The sequence below is a fragment of the Puntigrus tetrazona genome, chromosome 1 (genome assembly GCF_018831695.1).
Source record: "Puntigrus tetrazona isolate hp1 chromosome 1, ASM1883169v1, whole genome shotgun sequence".
NCBI lineage: Eukaryota > Metazoa > Chordata > Actinopteri > Cypriniformes > Cyprinidae > Puntigrus > Puntigrus tetrazona.
The window spans coordinates 11416634-11443867 of record NC_056699.1 but is presented as its reverse complement, the minus strand read 5'-3'; the positions used below and the strand labels follow the sequence as shown (position 1 = coordinate 11443867).

At 39.6% G+C, this 27234-nt stretch overlaps 1 protein-coding gene across 1 annotated transcript; it reads right to left on the bottom strand.

The window, feature by feature from the left end:
• Positions 1-402: 402 nt before the first annotated feature.
• On the bottom strand, positions 403-26791 carry rnf38 (ring finger protein 38). Its single transcript, XM_043250133.1, is given in 14 exon segments — positions 403-3047; positions 3218-3317; positions 3701-3822; positions 3920-4007; positions 4105-4208; positions 4304-4465; positions 4988-5158; positions 5293-5472; positions 5930-6154; positions 6156-6186; positions 6624-6817; positions 14054-14115; positions 24841-25446; positions 26715-26791. Coding segments are annotated over 13 exon segments (2025 nt in total). The 5' UTR covers positions 25364-25446; positions 26715-26791; the 3' UTR covers positions 403-2984.
• Positions 26792-27234: the final 443 nt, after the last annotated feature.

Genomic DNA, 27234 nt, shown 5'->3' with positions numbered 1-27234 from the left:
TACACCTAAAACTTCCCCCCCTATTTTCACATTGTAAATAAAGATAATTGGAGCGTGATCTACTAGAAAATACAATCCCATTTTCAGAATTCCATGCAGTTTTTATAATCTTATAAATATTATGCAAAATGATGTTCAACGGCATTTTTTAAGGGGTTGAAATACTGAAACATGAAAATGAAAACAACAGAGATAGAGTATAAATGGAAAAGGAAAAGAACAGAAAAGGTCAAGGAAGAGAACATTATACATTTATTACTGAGCCACCCTTTGAAATCCAAAAGACTGGGAATAGGGGTCAGAGACAAAAGAGAAAAAATAATTTGCACTACTTAGTAAAGCATTACTAGTAATATCTCTCATAAAAAAAAAAAAAAAGAAAAAAAAAAAAAAAAGTACAAATGTTTGTTAAAAATTTTTATATCAAGCCTTCAAATGATTTTGGTTACAGATATTATACATATGAAACTACAACATGTTAAATGATACAATTGTATTTTTAATGGTAAGAATTAAAACAACCAATAAACAAATGCAAGAGAATTCATAAGCTCTCTTATTGGTGTTGCAAAAGATTAAGGGGAAAAAAAAAACATAAATAGTAAAACTGAGGTAACTGCTATTGTACCAAGCAGGGAAAAATAAAACTTCTATAACACAGAATGACAATTGAAGTAAGGTAATGCACATTTGTTGTTTGCAAAGAAAAAAAAAGAATTCATAATTTTCTGGTCATGAATTCGACTTATGACACTAAAGCGGACAACACTGGAGAATGGTTTAAAGGCATCTCTCATTAAGACACTGCAGGCTCTGAGACTACATCACAATTCATATGACACTTTCTACACCAGTCATAGAGCCCACATAATGCAACACAGAGGCAGTTATATCCATTCATAACGATAACAATGCATGACAGAAAACAAATCATACGCACACAAACACCCCTCATATCTCAGGCATTCATTATAAAGTAACGCACATGGCTATGAATGGCTATAACAGCCTTATGGAGGCTATATGAGTGTGTGCACTGGAAGGCTGTTTGGGAAAAAAAAAAAAATAATAATAATAATAGAGAGGGCAGTGAGAGAGCAAATGAAAGGACAAGAGACAAACCGTTTACTAAGACCAAGAGCCTTGCAGGGATAAAGGGAAGGTACTTAAAACGGCGCATTTCCCGAGGGGTCTGTGTGTGTGCTGCCCTCCGCTTTGTCCTGCAGAATCTGTCCTTTTTAAAGAAACGGAAACACTACGATATAATCAGCACTATTTGACCAGGAATTGTACATACACATACCCATGAGCGAGTCCTTGATTACTAAATTTTAAGGCATATGAAATCAAATAATGACCTAAATTTTGGTAAACTCGGGGGTATTGTAACTCTGCTACAAGGTTAACTGGCGTACGACTCATTTGTGAAAATGAAACCTAACGTCTTAAAGGGACTTTTTTTTTTTTTTAGCTAAATTTGAATTACGCTCAAGTTTTTACAACCCTATTAGTGTTTCTTTCTTCTGTTGACAACAGATATTCTGGAGAATGTTGGTAACCCAACAGTTGCTGGTAGCCTTATAGTTTGGGAGGAAAATGTCTTGGAGGTAAACTGCTGGGTTACCGCCATTCTTCAAAATATCTGATCAACAAGAGGAAAATTCATAAAGGTGAGTAAACTTTCCACATTTTCCACAAATGTTCATTTTTGAGTAAACTATGACACTAAGTGCTAAATGAGAAAAGTAGTGGTTTGATTACATAATCAATCTGCAGGACTGGCTATGGATTAGAAATACAGATTTAAAGGTTTATTTAATAAAAAAAAAAAAAAAAAAAAAAAAAAAAAAAGGTCATTTGTGTTTTGTAGATGGAAAATGTGACAGGCGGCAAAGAAAAACGGGAAAAAAAAATTGCAGCAGGATACCTAATAGGAACTTGAATTCCACTGCCCCTCCAAACCAATCACATGTCATGTCAGTGCGCATCCTCAGCCAATCCCAGACAAGAATAAAAGTGAGAGCGACAAGCCAGTGTTCTGTACCATACATATGGGATAAATAACAAACAACTGATTCTCTAATATACACACACACACACACACACTCTCTCTCTCTCTTTCACACAAAAGCGTGCACACACACACACACACACACACTCACAGTTTTCCAATTCTATAAAGACTGCTAAATCATAATTGAGCAAGATCTACCCAAAAGCCCCATTTTATGTATAGATATAATTTGAATCTTTTGTTCCATTTTTGAAAAAAAGACAGTGTTCCATAATTCTTTTTTTGAAGAAAAAAAAAAAAAAAAAAGTATGAATTTTGTAATTTGTCCCTCTATATTGATACATACATACATATTTATATATAGCTATATTTGTTGGTAAAATATAAAAGCCCATGCTCACAACATTAACCTTCGTAAAGACCACCACACCACAGTGTGCTCACATAGCCGGGAATGTTAGTGCACACACACACACACACACACACACACACACACACACACACACTCACTCACTCACATAAGACTGCAACATACCAACACCCGCCCCCAAAAGGGGAGAACTAAACTATATATATTTATATATTAAAAAAAAAAAAAAAAAAAAAACAAAAAAAAAAAAAATATCAGAACCAGAACATAACCAGAATGATAATATTAACCATAATCTTTGGACTTCCACTCAAAGAATTAGTGATCAAACAACCAAAGGGATGTGTGTGTCTGTCTGTGTGTGTGTGTCTGTGTGCGTGTCTCAGATGGATATTCATAGATGAATATCAAATGATGATTTTGATGCATAAAGTTTGTATGAATATTTTGCAGCAGTCATCTGTGTGCAAGGAGTAATTATGCATGTGGAAGTTAATTGAATGTAACAGGGTAGGAGAATGACTGAAGTGTTTAGTGGTGGGTGTGTGTGTGTGTGTGTGTGTGTGTGTGTGTGTGTGTGTGCATGTTCAGTGAGCAGCGTCACTCAGAATCCCGCTGGACCTCAGAGGCATCTGCTCGGCAAATAGGACAGGTTCTGTTAGCCTAGAAGACAAAAGGAGGATAAATTGTCAAATAGGTCTAAGAAACATATCATAGGCAAGTTAATCTCTCTGTATAAAGGTGCCGTCGTTATTATTTCTACTACTACTACTACTATGAATGAATTAAAAGATTAATTAAAATAAAATGCATTTATTTGCAAGATCGCTTACCTTGAGCCATTTGTCAACACACTTGGCATGGAATTCATGATTACAGGGCAGTACTCTCAACAGCTGACGAGACTCAAAGTCACACATGCACACTACACACCTACCGGGAAAGAGTGGAAACATTAAGCAACATCAAGAGTTTGGTTAAAAAAAAAAAAAACCTAAACAGACAAAAGAAGATATTTTGAAGACCCAGAAAGTTTCTGGTACCCATTGACTTTTATTGAAGAAAAAAAAAAAAAAATCTATGGAATCGATGTGAACCATCAACTATTCTTAAAAATATGCAATGCTTCACTTAACAAGGAAACGCATGCAGGTTTGGAACGACATGAGGGAGTGATAAAATGATAAACATGTTCATTTTCGGGGGCAACTATCCATTAAGAGTACAAATATTCATGTATACACACGTCTTGATTATTATAAAAGGTCACAAAAATAGCTCAATAATAATTAGTGTGTTTTTAAGTTTGTACTCACAGAGTCTGCTCTGACTGATGGTTGCTGGGGTTGAATCTGTAGGAAGGCAGCTGTTCGATATCGGCTTTTGTCAAACCTCTAGGCTTCGCTTCTCCAAGGCGCTCGGCAAGGTTTAACAGAGCCTAATCAAACACAAAAGCACACGTAAAAAGAATTCCAAAACTACAAAGTTAGCCATCTTTGATAGAATTATTAATACGGGTTTTCCATGACTCTCACCTCATAATTCTCAACCTCTCCATCATCTACATCCAGCTCTAAGCTAATGGTGGGACCCACTGCTGTCGGCTGGACTGGAAGAACAGATCTGGCCCACCAAATAGAAAGAAAACAGTGACATTATTATTCTACAGCTCGTTGGCTCTCCAACACAGTGCTGGTGTATGTTTGTACGTGTGACTCACAGGAAGTAGGGCAGCAGACTTGGGTGGTACGGAGGTGGAGGTACAGCCTGCTGAGAGCGGTAACGTCTGCCTGTGATTCGCCGAGGCATGAAGTGTGGATACGGCTGGAGAGAACACACCGAAAAAAAAACACATAAAACCTTCGTCGGCTTGTTTAGATTGCGGCGAGCAGAAGTGATGAAGCATGAAGATCACTCACCACTCCGAAGAGCTCCTGGGGCAGGGGTTCATGGGAGAGGAACTGCAGCGGGGTGGAAGGGGGAAGAGGACTGGGATGTCCCGAATGAGGATAGTTAAATCCTCCACCTACCGACAGGTGTTCCCCCAACAACTCAACCTCATTCTCTATCCTCTGCAGCGGCTAGTCAGAAAAGACAAGCGTGCATTTATAATGCTAATGTGTTAAATAAAATTTTTTTTGTAGTTTAGCTTAGCAGAACTAAGTCAAAACATTAATGCATGTATTGATATAAATATTTACACATTATAGAATATGTAAACTTTCCATATATTTGGAATATGGAATTAATTCATGAATTATATTAGATATATTTGGGGTAAAAAAACAAAACAAAAACATGATGTTCAAATGAAATTTACAAAAATGTTTTCTTTCAAATGGTCCATTAAAACAATTCCCGGATGAAAAAAATCCACAGGAATATTTATATAAAATATTAAGCAGAACAACACTTTTCACAATGTATAATAAATCATAAATATAACATTCGTGTTGCAATAATACCTTACAATATTACTGTTTTACTAAATTTTTGCCAAAATAAATGCAGCCTTTAATAAACATGGGAATGGTATATGGTTACATGCTAATGGCAAAACTAGTAAAATATAAAACACTGTGGGCCCATGATTGTTTACTCACAGATCGAGACTGTTGCGTCTGGAAGGGTAAGAACTGTCCAGGCGTAGGGAGGTGGGGCGGATGATGTGATAGATGTGGCGGATGAAGCAGGAAGGGTGGATCACTGGAGAGAAGAGAAGGAAATGCGGCGTACGGCACTGGCAAATGTTGAACTGAACATGCCGGCAGCATCTGCAGGTCAAACAGACAGACAGACATTAGACTAACAGTGGCCACCACTGGGGGGCATCAGATACAACCAAATCAAATGAGCTCACCAAAATCAATTTAATGCTATGCTTTTTCACAGCCTTATATATACTTACAGGAGGCGGTACACTACAGATTGGATAGTGTTGCTGTCCACTGAAGACCACAGAACAGGCAGGCACCTGCTGTTGAGAAGAGCATGCTGGGAGATGCTGTCCTGTACAGAGGGGGGCAGGTAGACCATGGGGCGGCACTGGAGAAACTGTATATGACACCGGCACTGTACCCTGAGGGAGCTAAAACGTGCACAAACAGAAACAAAAATTATGAATACAAGAACCTATTTAATTTATTAATGATCAACACAAAAAAGGACACTTCAGTTCTGATAAATGAAAGCACTTTTTTATATCCTGAAAGTGGTGTATAATTAATGACATGTAATTTTTAAATTGAACCATACAATAAAAACCAGTAAACGTTACAGCTACATTTCTTAAAAAGCTTACATATCATAATTCCAACCAGATTTAGTTTTTTAGAACGGCAAGATCAGAGTTGTGAGATATAAATGCACTATTATTATTATTATTATTATGTGGTGGAAACAAACAATTGTGAGATGTAAACTTGCAATTGAGAAAAGAAAAAGTATGAATTGTGAGAGTTTGTCAGAGTCTGCTTAATCATCTTGGTTGGAAACCTCATTAGGGTATCTTTGGTCCCACAGAGACCCTGCCCCAACCCTCTAACCTGCTCATGGAGGTCCATCACCATGGCTCCCTGCTGAGGAGGGTGCAATAACCGTGGAGAGAGCGTAGGGGGGTGAAAGGCCCGGGGCTCATCTAGGCCGGGTGGAGGGTGGGATGGTGGCTGGCCGTAGGGATGAAGCGAATGTGGGTGAGGAGGGTGGCGATAGTTTTCATCCTGTCCTCCACCCGGGGACCCATGAGGGGGATGGTGCCGTGACAGACGCTCTGCGCCGGCCACGCTGACGCCGCACTGGAGGACTGCACAGGCAAATGTCACATTCATTTAATACACAGTCATAATCACATGTGACCCTGGACCACAAAACCAGTCAACAGTATCACAATTATTTGCAGCAATAGACAAAAATACATTGTATGGGTCGAAACTATAGAATTTTCTTTTATGCCAAAAAACATGAAATATTATGTTCCATGAAGAGATTTTGTACATTTCCTACAGTAATTATCAAGAACCCTTTGACTGGTTTTGTGGTCCATGGTCCGTTATAACTTTATACATTGGCAAAATAAATAAAACATTCTGAAAAAATTCTGTTATTAATAAATAGCCCTATTAAAACTGAGGCACTAATGAAAAGCAATAAATAAAACACACCTGACAAAAGTCACAAGACAAAAAGCCTTCATGATATAGTGCACATCATCACTAACAGTCAAAACTAACAGCAGTATACCTGCGTCTGTGTCGTGCAGGTGTGTGGCAGCGTTCAGGGTGGTAGTGTGGATGGGGATAGGGGTGTGGCCTGCGACTGGGTGGAAGCTCCCATGGTCTGATTGGTGGAGAGGGTGTGGAAGGAGGGGCAGAGGTAAACTCCAGTACAGACTGCTGAGAAAGACGCTGCCTCTTTGGACTAGGAGAGTCCTCCGTCTGAGGGACAACACACAAAAAAATAAATAAAAATCACTCACTCATCTGCATATACAAACCACAAACTCAATCACCGCTTAAACATTAATTTGACTCACTTTTATATAAAAATGTGTAAAAATTTGTTACTATATTGTTAAAAAGTTTGACTATATGTAAGTGGAAATGAGTTTGAGTTACGGTGGATTTTCAAACTGTTCTTCACACAAATATATAATTTGACTTCAGCAGACATTAGATGTAGGCTACTCTTATGGTGCTTTTTGAAGCTTGACAGAAACAGACGAAAGTCAGGTCCATTAAAAACATTCAACACTCAACATTTAATTTCCAATATTCAGGTCCACCAACCAAATATTGCTTACCGCTACACTCGTTTACCACAAAATGAGTTGCGTTCTACTCCAGAAATTTCCCACTATTTGATATCTCATGTTAATTAATATTTAGCACAAAAAAAGGGGTTTTGTAAAAGTGCTAGTTCCTTTTGCCCATTGAGAGCACAAGCAGCTATTGTGCCTGCCGGCATTAGTGGCATTTCCTGTCAGTGATATCACTGCCTCTGTTGCCTAAGGCAGTGTGAGGTCACTTCCCGAAAGTTTGAGGAAACCCATGGCTTGTTGCTCAATACACACACACACAAACACACTTGCTCAGCCGTTGTTACTCAAACACATTCTACTCCAAGTCAGCAGTCTCCTCTCCAAGACATGGAGAAACATGCAGTGACACATGAGTCAGAATGTGTAAGCAAGGCTTGAACATGCAGGAATATCTGAGCACATCATATCAGCTTCATCACCTTTTACTGGAAGTCACTTGACACACACACACAAAATGACTAAACGCTTCATAGCCTGATGAGCTCTGGGTCTACTCAATTTGGAAGAGTCATAAGTTTACAAGGGGTGGCATCGGAAAAGGGACGCCTGACTTTCTAAAACATTTTTGGGTGACTAACAAGTTACTCAGACAGACTTTCAAAAACACAAAACCCACACACGTCACTGAAAGGCTTTCAAGATGCAAACTAGAGGCGCGTCTTAAAAGGAACACACGTGCGATTTTGGCGTGAACCACAAGGAACACGCAAACAAGTGGATAGCACACACACACGCATTGACTCGTTGTGGGTGGTAAAGTGAACTCACACAAAACAAGGTTAAGCCAAGTGTGGAGATACAGAGAGCAGCCGCTTGAGTGTGTGTGTGTGTGTGTGTGTGTGTATGTGAGAAATCAGTAACAGGAAACAGCTGGGGAGCAGGCTAGACTTATCTGAATATGGATTTGAGTCATGTTTATTAAAATGTCTCTCCAAACAGATACACCATATATTCCCTCATCTCATTTTTGTAAAAGGTAAAAAAAAAAAAGGTGTCACATTGTGTGTATCCTTCCAGCAGACACTCCTTTACATCTCTCCGTGTGAGAGGTGAGACCTTGCGCAGTAACGTCTGAGTCAACTGCCTGATCCCATTCAAAACAAATGACATCAAGTGTTTTGTATGCAGTCTACACACAGTCATTTTCTGGCCTTTTGCAACTATATTTTTCATTAAGAAGTTACATTTAAAAAAAAAAAAAAAAAAAAAAAAAAAAAAAGTTAAATATTTTCTGTAAACACCCTCACATTGTTTATGCTGTCGTTTTCATCAAATAAATGCAGCCTTGGAGAGCATGAAAGACTTTAGAACTTTTTTTTTTTCTTAAATCATACCGATCCCAAACTGTTGAAAAGTAGTGTACATTTCCTCTTACAAAACTGAATTCAATAAGAGTTTAATTGATAAGTTCTAATTTCAAATGGGTTTAATCATTTAAAATTATGAACTAAAAATAACTATTATATTGTGAATAAACTAAAATGTACTTATTCGTAACATTCCTACAAACAACATTCTCAAGAACGCCATCCATCTTAACCAGATTTCAGCATTACTACACTTCTAGCATTACACACGAGGAAAGTGAAACAACAAGATAGCTCTCACTGTTCTGAATACTTCATGGGAAATTCATTTTAGATACAGATGCAGTGTTTTACTAGAGCAGAGCCTTGGAAAGTTGAAGATGTAATTTTCAGTACAGCTATGGAAGTTTTAACAGCCTTGTTCTAAAATTGGATATTAAACCTAGAAGCGTGTTGAAATGCCTCTCCTGTTCTGATGGCCATATGGTCACACTGTCGGCCTGTATGACAACTTTATAACCAAGATTCTGGTTATTTCCACTGTGGGCTGACTACACTTGAAAAGACTCAGTTGCAACACAATTACACAGCTGGCCTTTGCTTCTTATGAAAGTGTGACCCTTGGAGTTTTTTGGACATGTAAAATGGTTCTTTGGTCCAAAAGCAAAAAGAAAGAATGGTTCCATATTACTCACATAAATATATATGTACACGTATGCAACACATACATACATAAGTTGCATTGTTAAACTATGTTCAGACATTTGCATTCAGACAAAGAAAAGAACCCAGATAGTGACCTCTGACTAGTCTTCCCTGAGTCCTTCGGTTTCTTCGGAGAGCAGGGGAGAGGAAGGTGAAAGGAAGGATGAGAAACTAGGGCTGAAGGGGGAGTGGATGGATGGATGGAAGGAAGGGAGGCAGAGATGGGGGGAGGACAGGAGTGATGCCCCGGGGGGCGGCAGGGTGGGGCTCAGAGGGGGAAAGTGCAGAATTGAAAATGATGAACTATGAACAGTGCCTGGAACACAGCCTCAGGACATTTATACACAGCCATCCAGACCCAGCAACCGTCCACTCTCACACACACACACACACACAGCATACCAAAACTATCCTAAACCAGTCATTTAAAATGTTCCCTATATTTTTGTATTATACTAGCAGTAACACTCATACATGTATACAGTGTGTTGAGACATCTACAGTTACACCATTTTATTATAATGCTATTAGTATTAATGTATTTTTATAAGACATAATTTTAATTATGATGATGATTACAATTATAATATTATTATTATTATTATTATTTATTATTATTATTATTTCTACTAATATAATTCTTTATATAATTGATATCCAGAATTGTTTTTTTTTTGTTATTTTTAATTTTATTTGTATGTATTCACACTTGTGTTTACATAGTTTTTATTACTTTTTTATGTCAGTTTTAGTTATTTTAGAACATCAACTAAATGAGAAATGCTGTCTTGGAAACTAGCTGAAATACATATATTTTTTTTATGTATGCTGCTAAATGCCTTTTAATGGCACGTTGCCGTTAAATTTGTCTTTAACCTACAGCTAAGTAAATGCACCCACACACATACGCAAATTACAAGGCGTTAGCACATAACGAACAAACAAAACGCACAAATGCACGTACAGGCACAGGATCACACAAGACCTTCAGGACAAAGCCAAAACAGCAACAGAGACGCAAGACTCGAACACACAGACACACACATCTGTCCAAACCCAGTCAGACAGGTCCATTAGTATGAAACATTAATGGGGCCGTACATCCGCGTTTGGGGGAGATGTGTGGGTGAGGGGTGCTGGGAACAAAATCTCAACATGCATGCATCCGAACATGTTCGAAGATTAGAGAAAACATACTTGGTCATATTTATTGTAGCAAAGCACAAAACAGTCTTTAGTGCCAGACGAGTATGTGGGAGCTTAAAAACTACAGCACCATGACCCGCCATCACATGCTCGACAAATACCAAACTCTCTCTGCCTGGGGGGGCCACGCTATCTAAAGGGAATAACCACTGCCATTGTGAGACAGCTTGGCAATGTGCTGAACACTCAGCCACTATATCTGAGAGCAGTCAGCACTGCTGTGGATATCTAGGGCTGGGAATCATGAGGGATTTACAGATTCTGGTTCTGATACCATTTTGGTGTTTTAGAAGCAACAGCTGGTTAACTCAACAAAGCCACTAAAAATTAACATACATGACTGCAGCTTGTAATCAACAAATACAGCGTGGTTATACCTAACACGCCAAACAAAGTGACTGACACAATGAATGTTCAGTTTTGAATTGGTGATGGGAATATTAATTATGATCTGTGGCAGGAAACTTTAAGGCTACCAAGAAGCATGACCTAAATAACATTCATGGGCTAAGCCTTCATAGTAAGCGTTGCGCATTTACATCGAGAATTTCACAGAAATCTTCTGGAGGACAGAATCCAAGCAAGAAAGACTTTTTTTTTTGTTTAATATATGGACTAGAAACCGCAATCATCATTAAAAGATAAGACCAGGAACTCCCTGTCTCTCGGATCACAGCGTTAACTATGGCATCAATTCAGTGTCACAATTCGTGAAGCTGCTGTTGAGCGAGTGGACCACCAACTCGTGCAAGTGCAAGAACAAACAAGAATGGAGTCAAGAAGGAATTTAGCAGTTAATGGGATCAATTTAGTTCTCTGTGCAGTGGTTTCTTAAAATTACACAACGAAGCAAAGGATCCACTCAAAAGTGGGTTTTTCTACTCTGTCATAATATGGTTGTGTTGTGTCCCTAGTGCTTTTGCCCAAAGTGACTAACAGTACACTTAGATATATGGGGTTAAGTGTCTTACAGAAGTGCAAAATGGTAGTTGCCCAGGGATCAATATTGTGGGATTTAACCTTTTACCAGCTTAGATCTTTAACCACAACACTATACTAACCTGAATTACAAACGTTTTTAGTCAAAGACCTGCTACAACGCAAATTCGACTACCAACAAAAATAAAATCGAAAAATTATATATAATTTATATTATTTTATTAATCACATAGCCGAACCAGAATTTCTGATTTTTGACTTCATGCTCAATGTCCAATAAAATAATGTCTGACAAAATATTCTGCAAATGTTCTACGATAGGAAAGTTACAAAATATGATATTCAATTGTGATTCAATTGCTATTGATTCAAATTAATAATTTTGACCCATACAATGTATTGCTAGCTACTGCTACATATATACTGGTTTTGTGGTACAAATAGCAACACTGAAAATCTCTAGTCCACTTACTGAATTTAAGGGGTTTTAAAGGGTTTTCTTTAACTACATAAATGTCACCATGCTAATTAAAAGCACAGCCATGTTTTAAGTTAAAATAACAACTAATAAATAATATAAATGGTGAGCTGGGTGAGTATTCAACTCGTGTGACCCATTCCTGCCCAGAATCATATTGTTGTAATCAAAGACATGTTCTGAAATATCGGACGCATCTGGAGGGGAAATCTTAAAGCACCAAACTGCACTACTTGCTAGGCACTGACATCACGAGATGCTGCATTTTCCAACCTTCCGAAACAACAATCAGCAGGAGATTCCTCATCTTCACATGCCTAACCGAAGCGGCGCTTTGATGTGAGAATCCACAATGTGCTTCTGTTTCAGTGTAATACTTTAATATTTAATAGGCTGAGTCTATAGAGTCCTTGCACTGGGTGACTGCTCTTCAAACGCTGGGACTTTATGAAAGTGCTCCGAATAAGCGGGTCCCCCCTCATCTCCTCCTCCGTCTCATTATTTTCCAGCCTTTCATTTCTCCTCCCTCTTTTTTCCTCCCTCTGACAGGCAAACCCATTTGAGGCCGCCTCTACATTCTACACCATAGAGAGCTTGTTTCTGCCTGTGCGGAGGCCTAGGAATGGACACACACACTCTCACACACGTCTCAGTTTCAGCGCTCTATATTCAGGACCTCCCAAGAGCCAACACGTCCCGTTCTGCTGTTCGTATAGACAACCAGCAGCGAGCACATAGCTTTCAAAACGGCTCCACCACACACCCCAAATATGCTTTGTTTAGTTCTGAACAGTCAGCACACACAGGATGAGACGCAGTTACCCACGGGCCCAAACGCTCTTCTGTTCTGAGTGTGTGTGTGTGTGTGTGAGGGAGAGAGATGCATCACACACACACACACACATTTGTCAAAAACAGGAAATGGTAAGGGTTGTTGGCCTGGTTTCTTTTCTGCCACTAAGAGCAGCAAAAGCATTTTTATGGTTCAAAATCCTCTCAGAAATACAGAGTAAATTCCCTTAGTCTCATTCTGGCCATAACTCGTCTCTCGCTTGCACCAACACAGCCCCACCGGTCTTTTTCCACTCCCTTCATTTCGACAGCCATCCATTTCTCTGCCACTGTTCCCCTCTCTCCGTGTCCCACAGCTGGAGGTGAAATCATTAGTGCCCCCGCTCCCCCTTTCCATGCTTTCCTCTCTCGTTCTCTCTCCCCCATCATCCCTTCTTCCTCTCCCGCCGCCCGCTTGCATTCCTCCCCCTCCCTCACGCCCTCCCTCACAGGGACATGTCCGCCCCCAGAAGCCGTTTCAGCCAATCACAGAGCCGCAGTCAGCTAGCCCTCTTCCTCCTCCCTTTGACTGTAAACACAGTGGAGTAAAACTGGGCAGGAACTGCCTTTTGTTTTTTGTCTTCCCTCCCTCTCGCTCATGATTTTAAAAGGCCAGCAGTGACAGAATGTCACATTTCCTCGATGTGAAAAAGTATGTTGGCTGAAACGAAACTCATTTAAATATATTAAAACACACTTTGGAGTAAAACCAACAAATTGATTAAAGTCAAAATGAACTAGATTTATTTTGTAAGCTCATATTGCTATTTTTGTGAGTAACAATTCATCTGTAAATCAATCCACTAAATAAATAAATAAAAAATAATAATAGTTTTCCCTCAATCTTTAACAAAGCAAGCTCCATCCTCCAGTTTACTCGTTACTCATAATATTCAGTTTCTCTCAAAATTATTTCACAAGTAAAAAATGTTTTTATTGTGCACAGTTTATAAACTGTTCATTGTTAATTTATGCTGTTCATAATACATTAGTATTATTTTATAATACACTACCTAAACTGCTTAATTTTGAGGGAAAAAAAAATAAAAAAATCGTCAAATCTTAACACCACAACACAAAAAAGGTTTGTGTCTGAATAACTACAACGAACGGACTTCACTAGCTGTGCGCATCCTTTATTCTCTGCACAGTAGCTAAGGTAAGCATGGTAAAAATTGTGATTTACTGAAACTTCATAAAACCACATGCTGACAAAAATTAATTCTACTTTTAAAGGGAGACTAGATTTTAAGTTGAAAGCCGGTGCATTCACGGTCAACTCATTTGTAGCCCAGGGAAATGCTCTGCAAGAGTCACAATTAGGAATGAATAACTTGGCTTTTTGTTGGTCTACATCAGTAAGCGGCTATAAGAAGCGATGTCTTACCTTGTCAGTGGCGTCAGCACACGCATGCTCTGAATGATAGTGGTATACTCCTCCCATTGCACCTAGAGACAGCACAAAAAGAGTTAACTCCACAGCCAAGTGTACCGAAGCCTCTAAAATACTACAAACATGTGATAGAGCGTAATTATTTACAGCTTGTATGCCATGTTTGGCACTCAACAGTTTCAACAGGTCCAATAACAGGCGCTTGATCCTGCAGCTTTACAGGATATCGGCAGCATGTTGAGACATCTGGGCAATACTTTAATCTTGCCTGGTGTGTTATTACGTTAATGTAATCACAATCACTATCCTATAATCACCAATTGATCTCTATAAAGTCTAATTCCGCAATACAAGCTCCTGTATTAACGTCGCTTCTTAAGGATAAACTTTAAATGTCAATCTTGCGCTAAAAGGTGTTCTAGAGGTTTCTAAAGTACATGTTTGTCCATTGATGATGACATCATGTTTTGCTGTTGTGATGGAGAGATACATAAGAGATAGAGCGAGCATAAATACATTAATCCTAGATTATAGTAAGGTGCTTTCACGACAACACATCCAAAGCCTTTTGTTTTCTTTGGGTCTTTGTTTTCTGTATTTTATTATATATATTTTTTTACCCGTCTGTTTGTTTGCGTGTTTCCAGAGTATCTGTGAACGTTTCATCAGACAAGCACCGGATTACCCTTGAACACTCCCAAAAAAACTCTCCAAGGACAAGGACGCTTGTGCGTGTACGAGCGAGGAGTGTGTGAAGTGCCCACAAAAAAAAGCTTTTTATTTGAACTCGTTCGTCTGTTTTTCTGTCACCATAAGTTCTTTTTAGTCTCTTTTCTCTCAATGACAGAGCGGGTGAGTTGAAGCAAGGATTGACTGACGACTCTGAGATAACAGGGAGAGAGGGAGCGACAGACAGATGAACCTGGGTACGAGGAGGATATTGACAGAGCGCAAGTGAAACCGTATCGAGCACAACTAACAAACGATTAATCTGAAGCAAGCGAATTCTTCTCCCACCCCCTCTAAAACTCTTTGGAAGTCATAGTTCTGCTTGTATCTGCGATTTTCAACTAAATAGTAAAATTTAAAAAATAATGTTTAAAAAAAAAAAAAAAAAAAATTATATTTTATATACATGTCTATATACATGAATTTTACATATTTTAGAGAACAAAATTTAAAAAATTTAATAAAAAACCTTATTAAAAAAAAGGAAAAGATGTATGGCAAATACACAAATAAAAATGCCTCATTCATTCATGAAGAAAATCTGAATGTATCACTCATGAATCTTTTTTTCAAACAAAAAGGACCAAAAGCAGACTCATTTTTAGCCTCGGTGTGTACAGTATTTGACTGACTAAAGTTCAGTCTACCAGAGCGACGAGTCTCATCAGCTAGAGAGGTCTTTGCTCTTAAGGTAAATTTTCACACTGACAGAATCATGTTTCCACTGACAGAAACATTTGAAAATATCTGAAAGACTAACAAATTTCCTGCGAAAGTACTGATGATTTGGGTTTCTCAATATTTAAAACTCTCTGTAGTCATGCCAGCCGATGCCATAGGCAATAAAATGTCTGAAAGAGAGCATGAAAATACATTTTATTGCAATTAAAATGTGTGCCATTTACAGAGTATATAGCACAGCATCTCTTAGCTGGTCTCCCACGTGAAATTCAAGGCCTGTGCGAAATGCATTTATGTGTTTATTTATTTTTATTTATTTATTTTTACTTTTTAAAAATCAAGCATTCAGCTCAGCATGAAACAGCCTTCACAAACCCATTTTACTTGTGAAGTGGAATAGATTATTTCAGGACTTCATTTATCCATTGGAAACGACTTGGATTGTGAAAAGTGGACATTAAGTTGCAGGGTTAACTATTGGGAAGATTTCAGAAACGATTACTTGCAACAACAGCATTTTTTCTAAAATAATAAATAATATAGCGTTTACGAATGAGTTATTTGTATATAAATTAGAAATTGGAAACTCGTTGGAAACTTTTTTTGAGCTGGCTTTAATGAAAATGTTGAGCCCTGATACAAAAGTTTGCTAAATAAAACTGGGCAGATAAGGAAGATGCTAGTCATTATTATTCATAATTTTCTATAATGTTCACCATCGTGAGGCGACATCAGCGCACAACTACAGAACAAACTCAACGATGACATACTGTAAAAGGACACAAGGGACACATGATGTAAAAGAAATCAAATGAGCAATACACACACTTTTTGCAATGATAACGGAGGGCAAGGCAAGAAGGGGAAGGAGGTAGAGAGGAAGAGAAAGAGGCCCGCAGAGGGAAAGAGAATAAAGCTCAAATAGAACTGCAAGCAAAGACCCACTCAGCAGAAGACAGAGGGACGCTGGCCGGGTCCAGCGAGAGTCATTTATTCATTTTTAAAAGGACACCATTAAGTCAATGAAGAGAGCAACAAACCTCTGACTAATACAGAGCAAAACAGCAATGCGCTAATAAAAATCACAGGCCTTTCTCATGCATTTGCCACAAATCTATTTATATTGATGCATTCGAACGCACTGAATCAGGACATACATGGGCTAATCGCAATGTGCATCAAATCATGAGGTGGCTGGCGAAACCCATCCTCAAAGAAACATTTCCTATTGGTCATTAAATTGTATTTTTAATATACCATGTTAGATGTTACTACATTTCAATATTTAGTTGCATTAAAAAAAAAAAATTACACTACCAATAAAAACTTTGAATGGCTTTTTGTAAATTCTAATGGCACATTTTCTAAGTTGTAAGAGCCATGACAAACATTTTGTTCAGTTTGATTTATACATCTTTCAGTTTGCATCAGTGCCAGTGACAAATGATTAGGGTCAAATGATTAGGCATGCAGTTCAACTTAATCAGCAGATGGCCATGGTTTATTTATTTGGCAATGGCAGTTTTCACTTCAACATGGTGCTCACAGAGCATTCATTTTGGACCTTATTTTTCCACAAACCATCTAGAAGAGGGAAGAGGAAACCCTGGTGTCATTGTGGGGGAAGGGGCAGACGAGAGGTGTCCTGACTGATGGTATGGGAAGGAAAGAGATCTAGGGAAAATGGAGAGAGGGAGAGAGGAAGACAGGGGACTGAGGCTTCCCCTCTCGGCTACTATTGATTTTCCTCTGAGCTTCAGAGTGCATCAGCTTTATCTGTCCATTCCTGCTCCATCCTTCCCTCCTGCCTGAGCCCATCTATCCACTGTTAGCTTCTACTGTCACATGATTCCAGGGTCTTCTCTCGCTCTCCCCCCACACATACTACAAAAACAGGCATCCTTCACATATTATTGTTAAAATTACAGTGCCATCAAGTAAAAAAAATAATTAAAATTGGGCATTGACACTGACACTTTGCATTGTGAATTTAAAAAGGAGGATGAATAAACCAAGAAATATAAGAGTGAGAGAGAGAGCGAGAGCGAGAGAAAGGCTGACAGCCTTAATGTTGCCTTATATAAGCAGTAAACAGTTCATAAATTAATTAAATGGATATGCAACACTGGTATTAATATACCAGTATACCACATATAAAAAAAAAAATCATTTGAATGAACTAATAATAATAATAATAATAATAATAATAATATTATTTTTATCTGTTCCTGGCAAAGTCATCAGTTTTTTAGCTTTTTGAAACTGAAACTGTTCAATAAAATAAGTAGTAGATCAACAAAACCATATTTAATCTATTATACCATCACAAACAAACATGGCAATATTCTTTTACAGTAATTAAAACATTCTTAATCAATATTGTTAGTAATAACAATGATGACGGTATTAATATCATAACCATTTTTCTAGCATTATTATTACTACTACGAAAAGGGTCAGATGGAGAGCTACACATCTCTATTAAATCAAAAAAAAAAAAAAAAAAAAAAAAAAAAAAAGGAAGGAAGGTCAGAGTTGGAAAAGTTGAGCCAACAGAGCAAGAGAGAAAACGCAAGAAAGGAAGTAAGAGGAGTTTAAATGAGCGAGTTCAAGAGTGTGACAGAACAGGAGAGAGAGAGAGAGAGAGAAAGATTTGGCTAATGTTTCTCCACTTGTTCAGCTTTCCCTCTCACCCCTCTCAGTTCTCAAACAAAAGAAAGGGACGCCAGAAAGATGCATAGACACATCCACTCCCTCTCTCACTACGCAGTCTACCTCTCTCGACCTCAACAAATCTTCCACAGGTCACTTAAATGTGCCTCGCTTTGGTCTGTCTCTTTTCAGCGTTTCTCTCCTTCAGATGTACATACAGAGAAGGCTGGAGCTTGTCTGACAGTGACGAAGCTGGTTTTATAAACCCCAATCCGATCCTCCGCACCCAAACTTTTCAGTTAACCTGGAAAAAGATAGCATCTAGCCAATTCAACTCTATGGCCGGCTCAAATCCCATTTACAGTAATAGGCTCTATAGAGTGACGCTGGGCTGGGACTAAAGTTGAGAAGTCTCTGTAAAGTCTGACGTCAGACGTGAGATTTACACAGAGACGAGAGGTCAGTGCGGTTTGAGGAAAGCCACACTTATGCTTTGGTCTCCAACAAACACAAAGACCGGAGCGCAGGACGGAGCTCTCATAAAGACAGACACAGGAATGGAGTGAACCACAATGCCATTTGCTCCCGAGTGGATTCAGCTTTGATGAACACTGGGAAAACTGAGCATGAAGTTCAGTCCTTTTTTTGCACCTATTCAGTAACGACAATGAATTGGGTTTGCCTATATTTACAGACGGCTGATTAACACAAAGTGCAGCAATACGACTTCTGATGTTACTTTGCTTTTGAAAAGCACTCAAAGTCTCAAAGCCTTGAAGAAACCTTCGTCACAACCAAAGCGACTAAACTGGGTGCACAGAAAATAAAAATAATTAAACGGCAGTTAATGAGCATCTGCTTACTGACCATAAGAAATTGCTGCATAAGAGAAAACACTGGTCGATCATTAGCAAGTTTCAGTGTTGTTCAGTTAAGCTGTACAGTTCAGGACAACACTCCATCTGTGTCAGGATTTAAATAAAGGCAGGGGTTTACTTATTGGAAAGAAAAAAAAAAAAAAAAAAACACACACACAATATATTATATTGTGTTAAAATAAAAGGCATAACCATTGGAACTATTAAAATAAATAAAAAGAAAAAGGGAAATACTGTTATTCACAAATGATAAAGACTTGTTACTAGAACGTGAGGCTGAAACTTCTGATTCTCATCTCTATCATAACTGACTAGGCTTTCTGACTGTTCGGTTAACTCGGGCCTACCGGTCGATACTTGCGTCCAGATACAAAGTGGCGAGTGGAGCCCTAAAAACGGAACTGTTGGAGAGGTTGCCTGGAGACAGACAAAAGCAGCCAAAACAAACAGACTCTTTTGTTATGAAAATGGAGTGTGAGAATAAGTTTTTCAGACACAGTAAGACAGTATGTTTGTGTATGAGAGAGTCATGGCCCTGACCATCGCATGGATTCATTCATTCACCTTACTCATAGCCATCTCTCTATGCATCTGATCAGGGAAAAAAAAACAACAACAACATGTCCATCTGTGGATTAATGCCTGAGACACTGTTGATTGCATGAATGGACAGCAGTACCATTCGTTCAAGCAAAAAAAGCTGTGCTATATTATTAATATAGTCACTGCTGAAGGGCATTGTTGACAGTGAAGTAACAGCTGTGAATGTTTTCAATTTTTACAGTTTGTGCAATAGTTTTAGTCTTTTAATAAACAAGTAAACTTTTAGTCCTATTTTGCTTTACACTAATGTTTAAAAGTTTGGGGTTAGTCAAGTTATTTTTATACATTAAGTATCAGTCAATTTTATTAAAAGTGACAGCAAATAATTGTTCCTTTGGACTTCTGAAAACAGAGCACAAAATCAGAATAATAGAATGATTTCTGAAGGATTGAAAGACTGAAATAACAGCATTTTAAAATGTATTGTATACCATCACATTTATATTTTCACTGTATTTCTGATCAAAAACAAAAAAAACCTACAAAAACGTTTCAAAAATATTTAAAAAATGTATTTGGTCTCTGACTTTGCATGAAACTGTTATTGACCAAATCTATCAATTTTCTCTGAAATGGTTACCACAAAAACACAAAAAGCACATTTTTAGAGTGCATTTGCAAAATCAATTAGTGCCATATTTCTGCAAAATGATGCAGCCCTCGACATGTCAACGGAGTGACAAGCACGTATTCTGTGTCATAGCAGACAAAACTGTTTTCATGCAACTGCAATCCTGCATTGATCAACCAGCATTTAGGACCAAGTCTAGTTGAGTTTAGACCTTAGGAAAATAAGTGAATGCTCTCACACACTTACTCACATACAAAACGCTTGGCTTTCTGACAGCTGGCTGTCTGTACGGCACAAATCCAGCCAAATTCCAGCTGAATTCACACCCATATTTCATAGGAGTGATAAAACACGCTCCTTACTGCTGTGGTGAGGACATTGTGCGTATGTGTACGGATTTGCACACAGCGTCATATAAAGGCTAATATTGTAAACTGAAGTCTAAAAAAAGGTTTATAATATTCTATCGTGATTTATTATTTCAACCGCAAACCCATCCTCTCCCTTTCTCCACCTTCATCCTTTTCTCTTTCAACACACCTGGCACCTGTGAGCACTTCTGAGCGTCTGTTCTGCTTTTTTGTCTGCTCTCACTTCTCTCTGAAGATGGTGCCAGGTCAGTGCAGTAGAGGAGAAAACCTCCAGCCTTCCTTTTAACACTCGTCCCTGTTCCTCTGTTCCTGGGCTGAAAGGAAACGGCCGTGCTTTCTGAATGGTTTATTGAGAGCTAGGGATGAGGGCTTGTGCTAATGCTCAAACTGCGCTGGTTTAAATAATGATCAGGAGCGTAGTCCAATTAAAACAGCTTACTGACACTACAAAGCCCAGCGCTCATCTCCCGCGCTGCACCTTGCCTGCTGAACAGCCCGCTGCGCGGATGTGTGTGTGCGCATGAGATGTGGACCTACTCAAGGTGAAAACTGAAGAGTCCTTCAGGGACACCGGCTTGATTTTGAACACGCAGCAACAGTTGTCTTCATGTTAAGTGGAGTTCTGCAACGTTCTGATTTGGGCCCAAGTGTCTCATAGAGCTGAGTGCGCTAAAATAGACGCTGTTGTTCGGACTGCCAGACGAAACCCGGGAATGGACTCACAAAACAACCCACGCTAGCTCTGGGGACCAGCTGGGCCCTCATAATGCAAGCTCGCCCATCCTTAAACGAGAGTCATGAAGCTGGATAAACAAGGCTCGACCATTTCAAGTGTGTCCTTTGAATTAGCAGGAGTTGAGACACTAAGATTATGTCTAGCTCTAAAACACTGTGACACTCTCTCCAGCTTTACAGCCCCGCTGGCAGATTCTCACGACCAATACAAACATCAATAGTTCAAATAAACCACAGCCTCTACAGGACAGCAATTAAATAAAAACAAATGACAAAAACGGAAATAAAAACAACCGCAGTCCGTTCACACCCTCTATACGTTGTTACAGTAAATCCGATTTTCAAACTGCTTTAATTTGAAATTATTCGATTCGTTTGAACCACTACGACTGCTACCTACAAGCAAACATGTTTTTGTGGTAATTGGCATAATGCAGAGTCTCACCTCGCCATATTTCACACGTAGCCTGGTTTGTGGAGGGTTCGATTCGGAGGATTTTCTCTCCAGTCTGCAGTGTTCATGTTTACATGAACTATAGCAGTCTAATCCACATTTAGGAAAAAATGTGGATTTGAGGTTAAAATATGTTGATAAGCGGTAAGCATGTTCGCAAGTTGATGGACCACTGGAGACAAAACCAGTGAGCAAGCACAAAGTGAGCTGGTCCCCGTTTTAAAGCAAACAAGCTACAGAACTGAAAATGCACTGATACACATTGGTTTTTGTCTAGATTAATTTTCCAACCTGCCTAATAAAAACTGAGTCAAAGGCTGTTATGACTCTGAAACCACTCACACTTTAAGCCCTTCCTCCTGTTTGTGTAATTTATAGAATCAGTTTGTGAAACAATTTAACTAAATCATTAAAAAGGTTCAAATAAAAACTCTTCCATTACAAATATGAAACTACACAAATGACGTACAATCCACGTGTTCTCACATGCGTCGCTAAGCTCCAAAATATGAGGACTTTCAAATGTTCTCTGCTGATTTTAATGGAAAATCTGACTAGTTCTTTCAGAAACTGTTCACAGAAGGCTCTTTTGAGAACCCAAATGGATCTTTTATGGCACTGCTGCAAAAAATCCCCTTTTAGGTCTTTACATTTAAGATGGCATCCTACTTAAATTAACCAAAATATTTCCTAAATGCACATGGAGTAAGCTGACAGAATTTTATGAAAGACAGACAATCCGATACTGTGGAAACCAAATTGTGTGTGCCTGCTCTTCATCATTAGAAAATAGGACCCATTACACTTCGATCGGAAGAGGTGGAAAGAACGGTTTTAAATCCTTAATCCATTTGGTCACCTCGAACATACTCTCTCCACATTTCTGTTAAGAGTCAGCAGAACTGAGCTTGGTCTGGACCAGCCCCAGGGGGGATTCTACACCCTTCAAATGATCTTGAACTGTCCACATGTATACACACACACACACACACACACACGAGTGCATGCTCATACAGATGCTCACAAACGGAGGGGCTGCGTGCACACAAGCCCACCAGAAATCCGTTTCTTTATTGATTTTATGGGACCTGATAGCCTTTTTTCTCCCTCTCCTCTCAGCGCTGAGAATAATACCGAACACCTTCAGCAGAATAAGCCTCAGGAGGTCTAACACGGTTCCTCCCTCTATGCATACATGTGCATTTACAGGCAAATATGAGTTCGATGAGAGGATGAAATATGCAGGAGGGTAAATGGACAGGGAAAGTCAGTGTGAGAAAATGAAAGGGGGATCGGGTGGACAAAAGAGATAAAGGGATGAGGAATGAGAGCGGGAGAGGCAAAGAGAGAGAGCGCTTCTGTATTGAGAGCAGATGGTGTTGAACTCAGGGGATTTCAGTGTGCCGAGCTTCTCTCATTATCAAAGCGGCCTATCTGATCTCAGTCAATATCACACACACACACACACACACACGGCTACTGTATATCCCACTAGTCAATATCACATATACACTCTCAGGTAAAGTACCTCTGATTATCCATCCAGTAAATATCACTTGCTCACACCTAGATGCATTCGTATATCAGGACGAATCATAGGACAGAAAGAGAGCAAAGACTTGCTTAATGACAAACGGCCCCAACAAAGCTCACACACATACATACACACTTGTCTAGTTGGTGCAGTGGTGGCAGCAGGCAGGCAAAGCAGGTTGCTTGACACTCACTCCATCAGACAGGTATTTCCAGTCTGGGCTTTTTAGTAAAGTGTGTGTGCGTGTAGCACAACTCAGCCACAAAAAGCAACTGCCAGTAGGCAAACACACCTGAGCTGAAAGCACAACACCTGAGATATTACAATCCACCCCTTTTACGCATCCATGCATAATCACACAGGTACTTCACTCTTTCTCCTTATTTTTTTAAGTTTTCACACGTGTTATGTAAATCAAAGCCCCGCTCCTGTCTTGTTACAATATATACGAGCAGCGTCTACATTAACTCTAGGTGCATGTGCATTTGGTCCCGCCAGCTTGTAGTCTATGGCTAAAAGGAAGTGCTGTGGCTGATTAAACCCATAATGTGGCAGGAAATAAGGATGCCAGAGGCTTGACTGCTTTATATTTTGGAATTTCCATTCAGCTACACTGACATCGTAAAGCACTGTGATGCCATTAGACAAACGTGCGATCGGGTCAATTATTAACTTAAACCCTAAAATCAGCGGGAACAATTGTCCCATACTGTGGATGAAAGCACTTCGCTATTGGAGCAGCGAATAAGAGCATTAAACATCCAAAACAGCAGAGAATCCTCACAACAGCCTGTCTGCCTGCACGTATGCATTACATACGAAACAGCATCTCGTCAAATCTGCTGATTATACTTCTGTCACCCTTGTTCCACAATGGTCTGCATAACAGTTTATCATCATCGGTAGCGCCCGCTTACAAACGCGCATCCGCAACATGATTGATGAGACAGAACGAGTCCAACAGGTGATGTGCATGTGTCAGATTTATCCACGATTGGGATTACTTTGAAAGCTGCGCAGACGCGGTTCTGAGCGAGACCGCAGAAAGTAGTAGAAGCTTACCTCAAGAGTCAATAATTGCTCGTGCGGTGCTCAGAGTTTAACTAACTTTAAAAGATAAATAAATTCAGTTCTCTTTAGAAATGCCACATCATGACCCTCGACGGCAGGGTCTGTCGGGTTACTTGCATGCTCACTGACAAAGCTTTAAGTCCATTTATGAAGAAATCAGAGCTCACATGAAGCCCGTGCATAACTTTCAGCCTTTACTTTTAGTCTGAGATGCTCAGCCTGGCTGATATTTGTGACTATGCTCTAAATCAGTCCAACACTGTTCTAAATAACAATAAATGTATGAAGAAGAGCTTGTAGCTACCCCTATCTTGTCAGATGTAGTCAAACACAACTATACTCAGGCCAAAGACCAAGATCAAGCCACACGTGGGACAACATGACATCTCAATATGGAAAATTCTTGCTTTTCTTGGAAGGAAGTTCTTGTCTTTTTTTACACGTCCAAGTTAAAATGAGACCAGTAACCCAAAATTAGACTGGTGGTTTAAAGCCGTCTTACCTGCTCCGGAGTTTCTGTGCGTTCCAGGCCCTGTGTGTCTGTGGGCGCCCGGGGAAAGCATGTTCCCGGGAGGGCGCAGGTTTTCCGTGTGTCCATGAGCAGCTCCGAGCTGTTGTTGGTGGTGGTGGTGGTGGTGACTTAGTCCTCCAGCTGGACTTAACGCGCCGCCGCCACTCCCAGCATTACCGTTCGAGTTAGATAATCCACCATGGTAAAATCCTGACCGCGAGCGTGATCGAGTCCTGGGGGGCTCCATAGTCACTGGATGGGGGTGGTGATGATGATGGTGGTGGTGGTGGTGGTGGAGGAAAGGGGAAGTGGGAGGTGAAAAAGATGCCGCAGAAGAGCTCTCAAGCGCTCCAGAGAGTCTAGTGCTGCCCAGGCTGTGGCCCCCCTCCGAACCCCCGTATTCTGTTGGCTGGGCCCCTGCGCCCTCGCATAAATCAGCACGCTTGGGGACGGGGTCCGGGGAACAGACACGGGGCTCTCGAGACGCTGAATGACCAGTAGTGGCGATTGGCATTTCCTTTCGGCTTATATGATTTCCCCCTCTCTCGCTTCCTCCTCTCCAGTTCCACGCCAGAAAACACTTACAGATTAAAAACACTGTTTAAAAAACACAGTTCGGTCATTAAAACGCTAGCAAACAATAGGCACCATTCAGATACACAGCTCGAGCTATTATAACATTTTAAAACTAAATAAAGAACTTAAAACACCCAGAGCTGCCGAAATATGTAAGCCAAAAAAACACAATAAATGGGAAAACTGTTACATTTACATTAAAATCTGACAGCTGTGGTTGACTCAACTTCACTTTACAAAATAGCCAATGTTAGAAGCATCATTTGTTTCTATATAATGCTATAACTCCTATCTATAATACTGATTTTTTTAAAAACTGTATAAATGAAATGTAAACTGAAGTAATTGATTCGCTTTTAACTTTAAAAATAAAGAGAGTTACATGTACTGGCTTTTTTTAAATCATCACCATTTATAGTACGTTGGGACGATGCAATAACCGAAGATTAAAACTGGTCTATAGACTACTGCTTTTTTGTTTGTTTGTTTCAGTAGTTTCATTCCTTCCGACTCACTACACAGCAAAACTATTACAAAATTATGAGCAAAAACCTTGCTTTCGCCTCCTGTAACACGTAACGCGTTTTAAAAAACCCGTTTAAAAGCCAAACTTCCGAACCCCGAGATAAGTCGCATCAAAGGTGAAATAAAAACGCAAAACTTGCCGAGATGCGCCTCGCAACACAGCACGCACGTGCGTTGTGTTTATGATGAATGCGGTCAATAAATAAAGTACATAAATAGGAGAGAGCAGCTGGTTATCACACACTTCCGTGAACCGCTAGCGTTAGCTCCCAGCTACACAAAAACACACAAATACCTCTAATAACGTCTGTCTGCCGCTCTTCTAACACGCCTAACGCGGAGATACACTCTGTATAAACGCGCCTTACTTTTCCGGACACTGTTTAACTGATTTAAATCACATTTAGAGTGAAACCGTGGATGTGTATTAGCTTGTGTTAGCAGTGAATGTCGCGCTGGCTTTAGTCCACCATCTGCCTTTAGTCTCACTAAACTACCACAAATAAAGCCCCGGTCGTCCTTTAAAACCCCAGGGCCACATGTCCTGAACAGGCCGCTCATAGCTAACGAATCTGCCCGGGTTATGACAAACATTTATATTTATAAACTGTGTTTTGTGGCGAACGGCGAGAGCCGAAGCGTTCTAAAGTCCCTAATTATATTTACATCAGTGGAAAAACGGCGAAAAAAAGCTCTTTTCCCCACTCCTCCCACTCAAAGAAACGCGTGTGTATATTAACTAAGGAATAAAAAGCGGAACTCACCCGGAGCTGAGTGGAGCTGTGTGTTATGAAGTGTTTTTGAGCTGATCTTTTGGCGTGGTGCTCCTGCGCTCAGACGGTGTCAGTGAGAAATAATGTGACAGACCATCAGCGCGATTTCACAGCTCCAGCACAGCAGGCCAGAGCAGCCGAGCGCAGAGCCTCTGAGAGGAGTCCACGCACCCGAATTACGAAGAGGGAAATGAGATGCACATAAGGCTCTCCATCTCGAATTACACACATATGAGGCCCACTTCACAGTTCAGCTGAAAAAAAAGTGAAAACAATGAAACCATAAACTGTTAAGACATCTGCCATTTCTACACATTTTTTTTTACTTGTATATTGCAACTGTGGATAGATCATTGTGTCTAAGGGTTTTAATCCCCCGTAGCGTTTTTTGCAATTTTGTGTCTGTAAAATAATTGTCAAATTATTTGGGTGTTTTATTGGGTATTAGAGAGTATTTTAATGTAATTTATTTTGGCTGATGATCTCTGAGCTAATTAGCCCTTTGTACAAA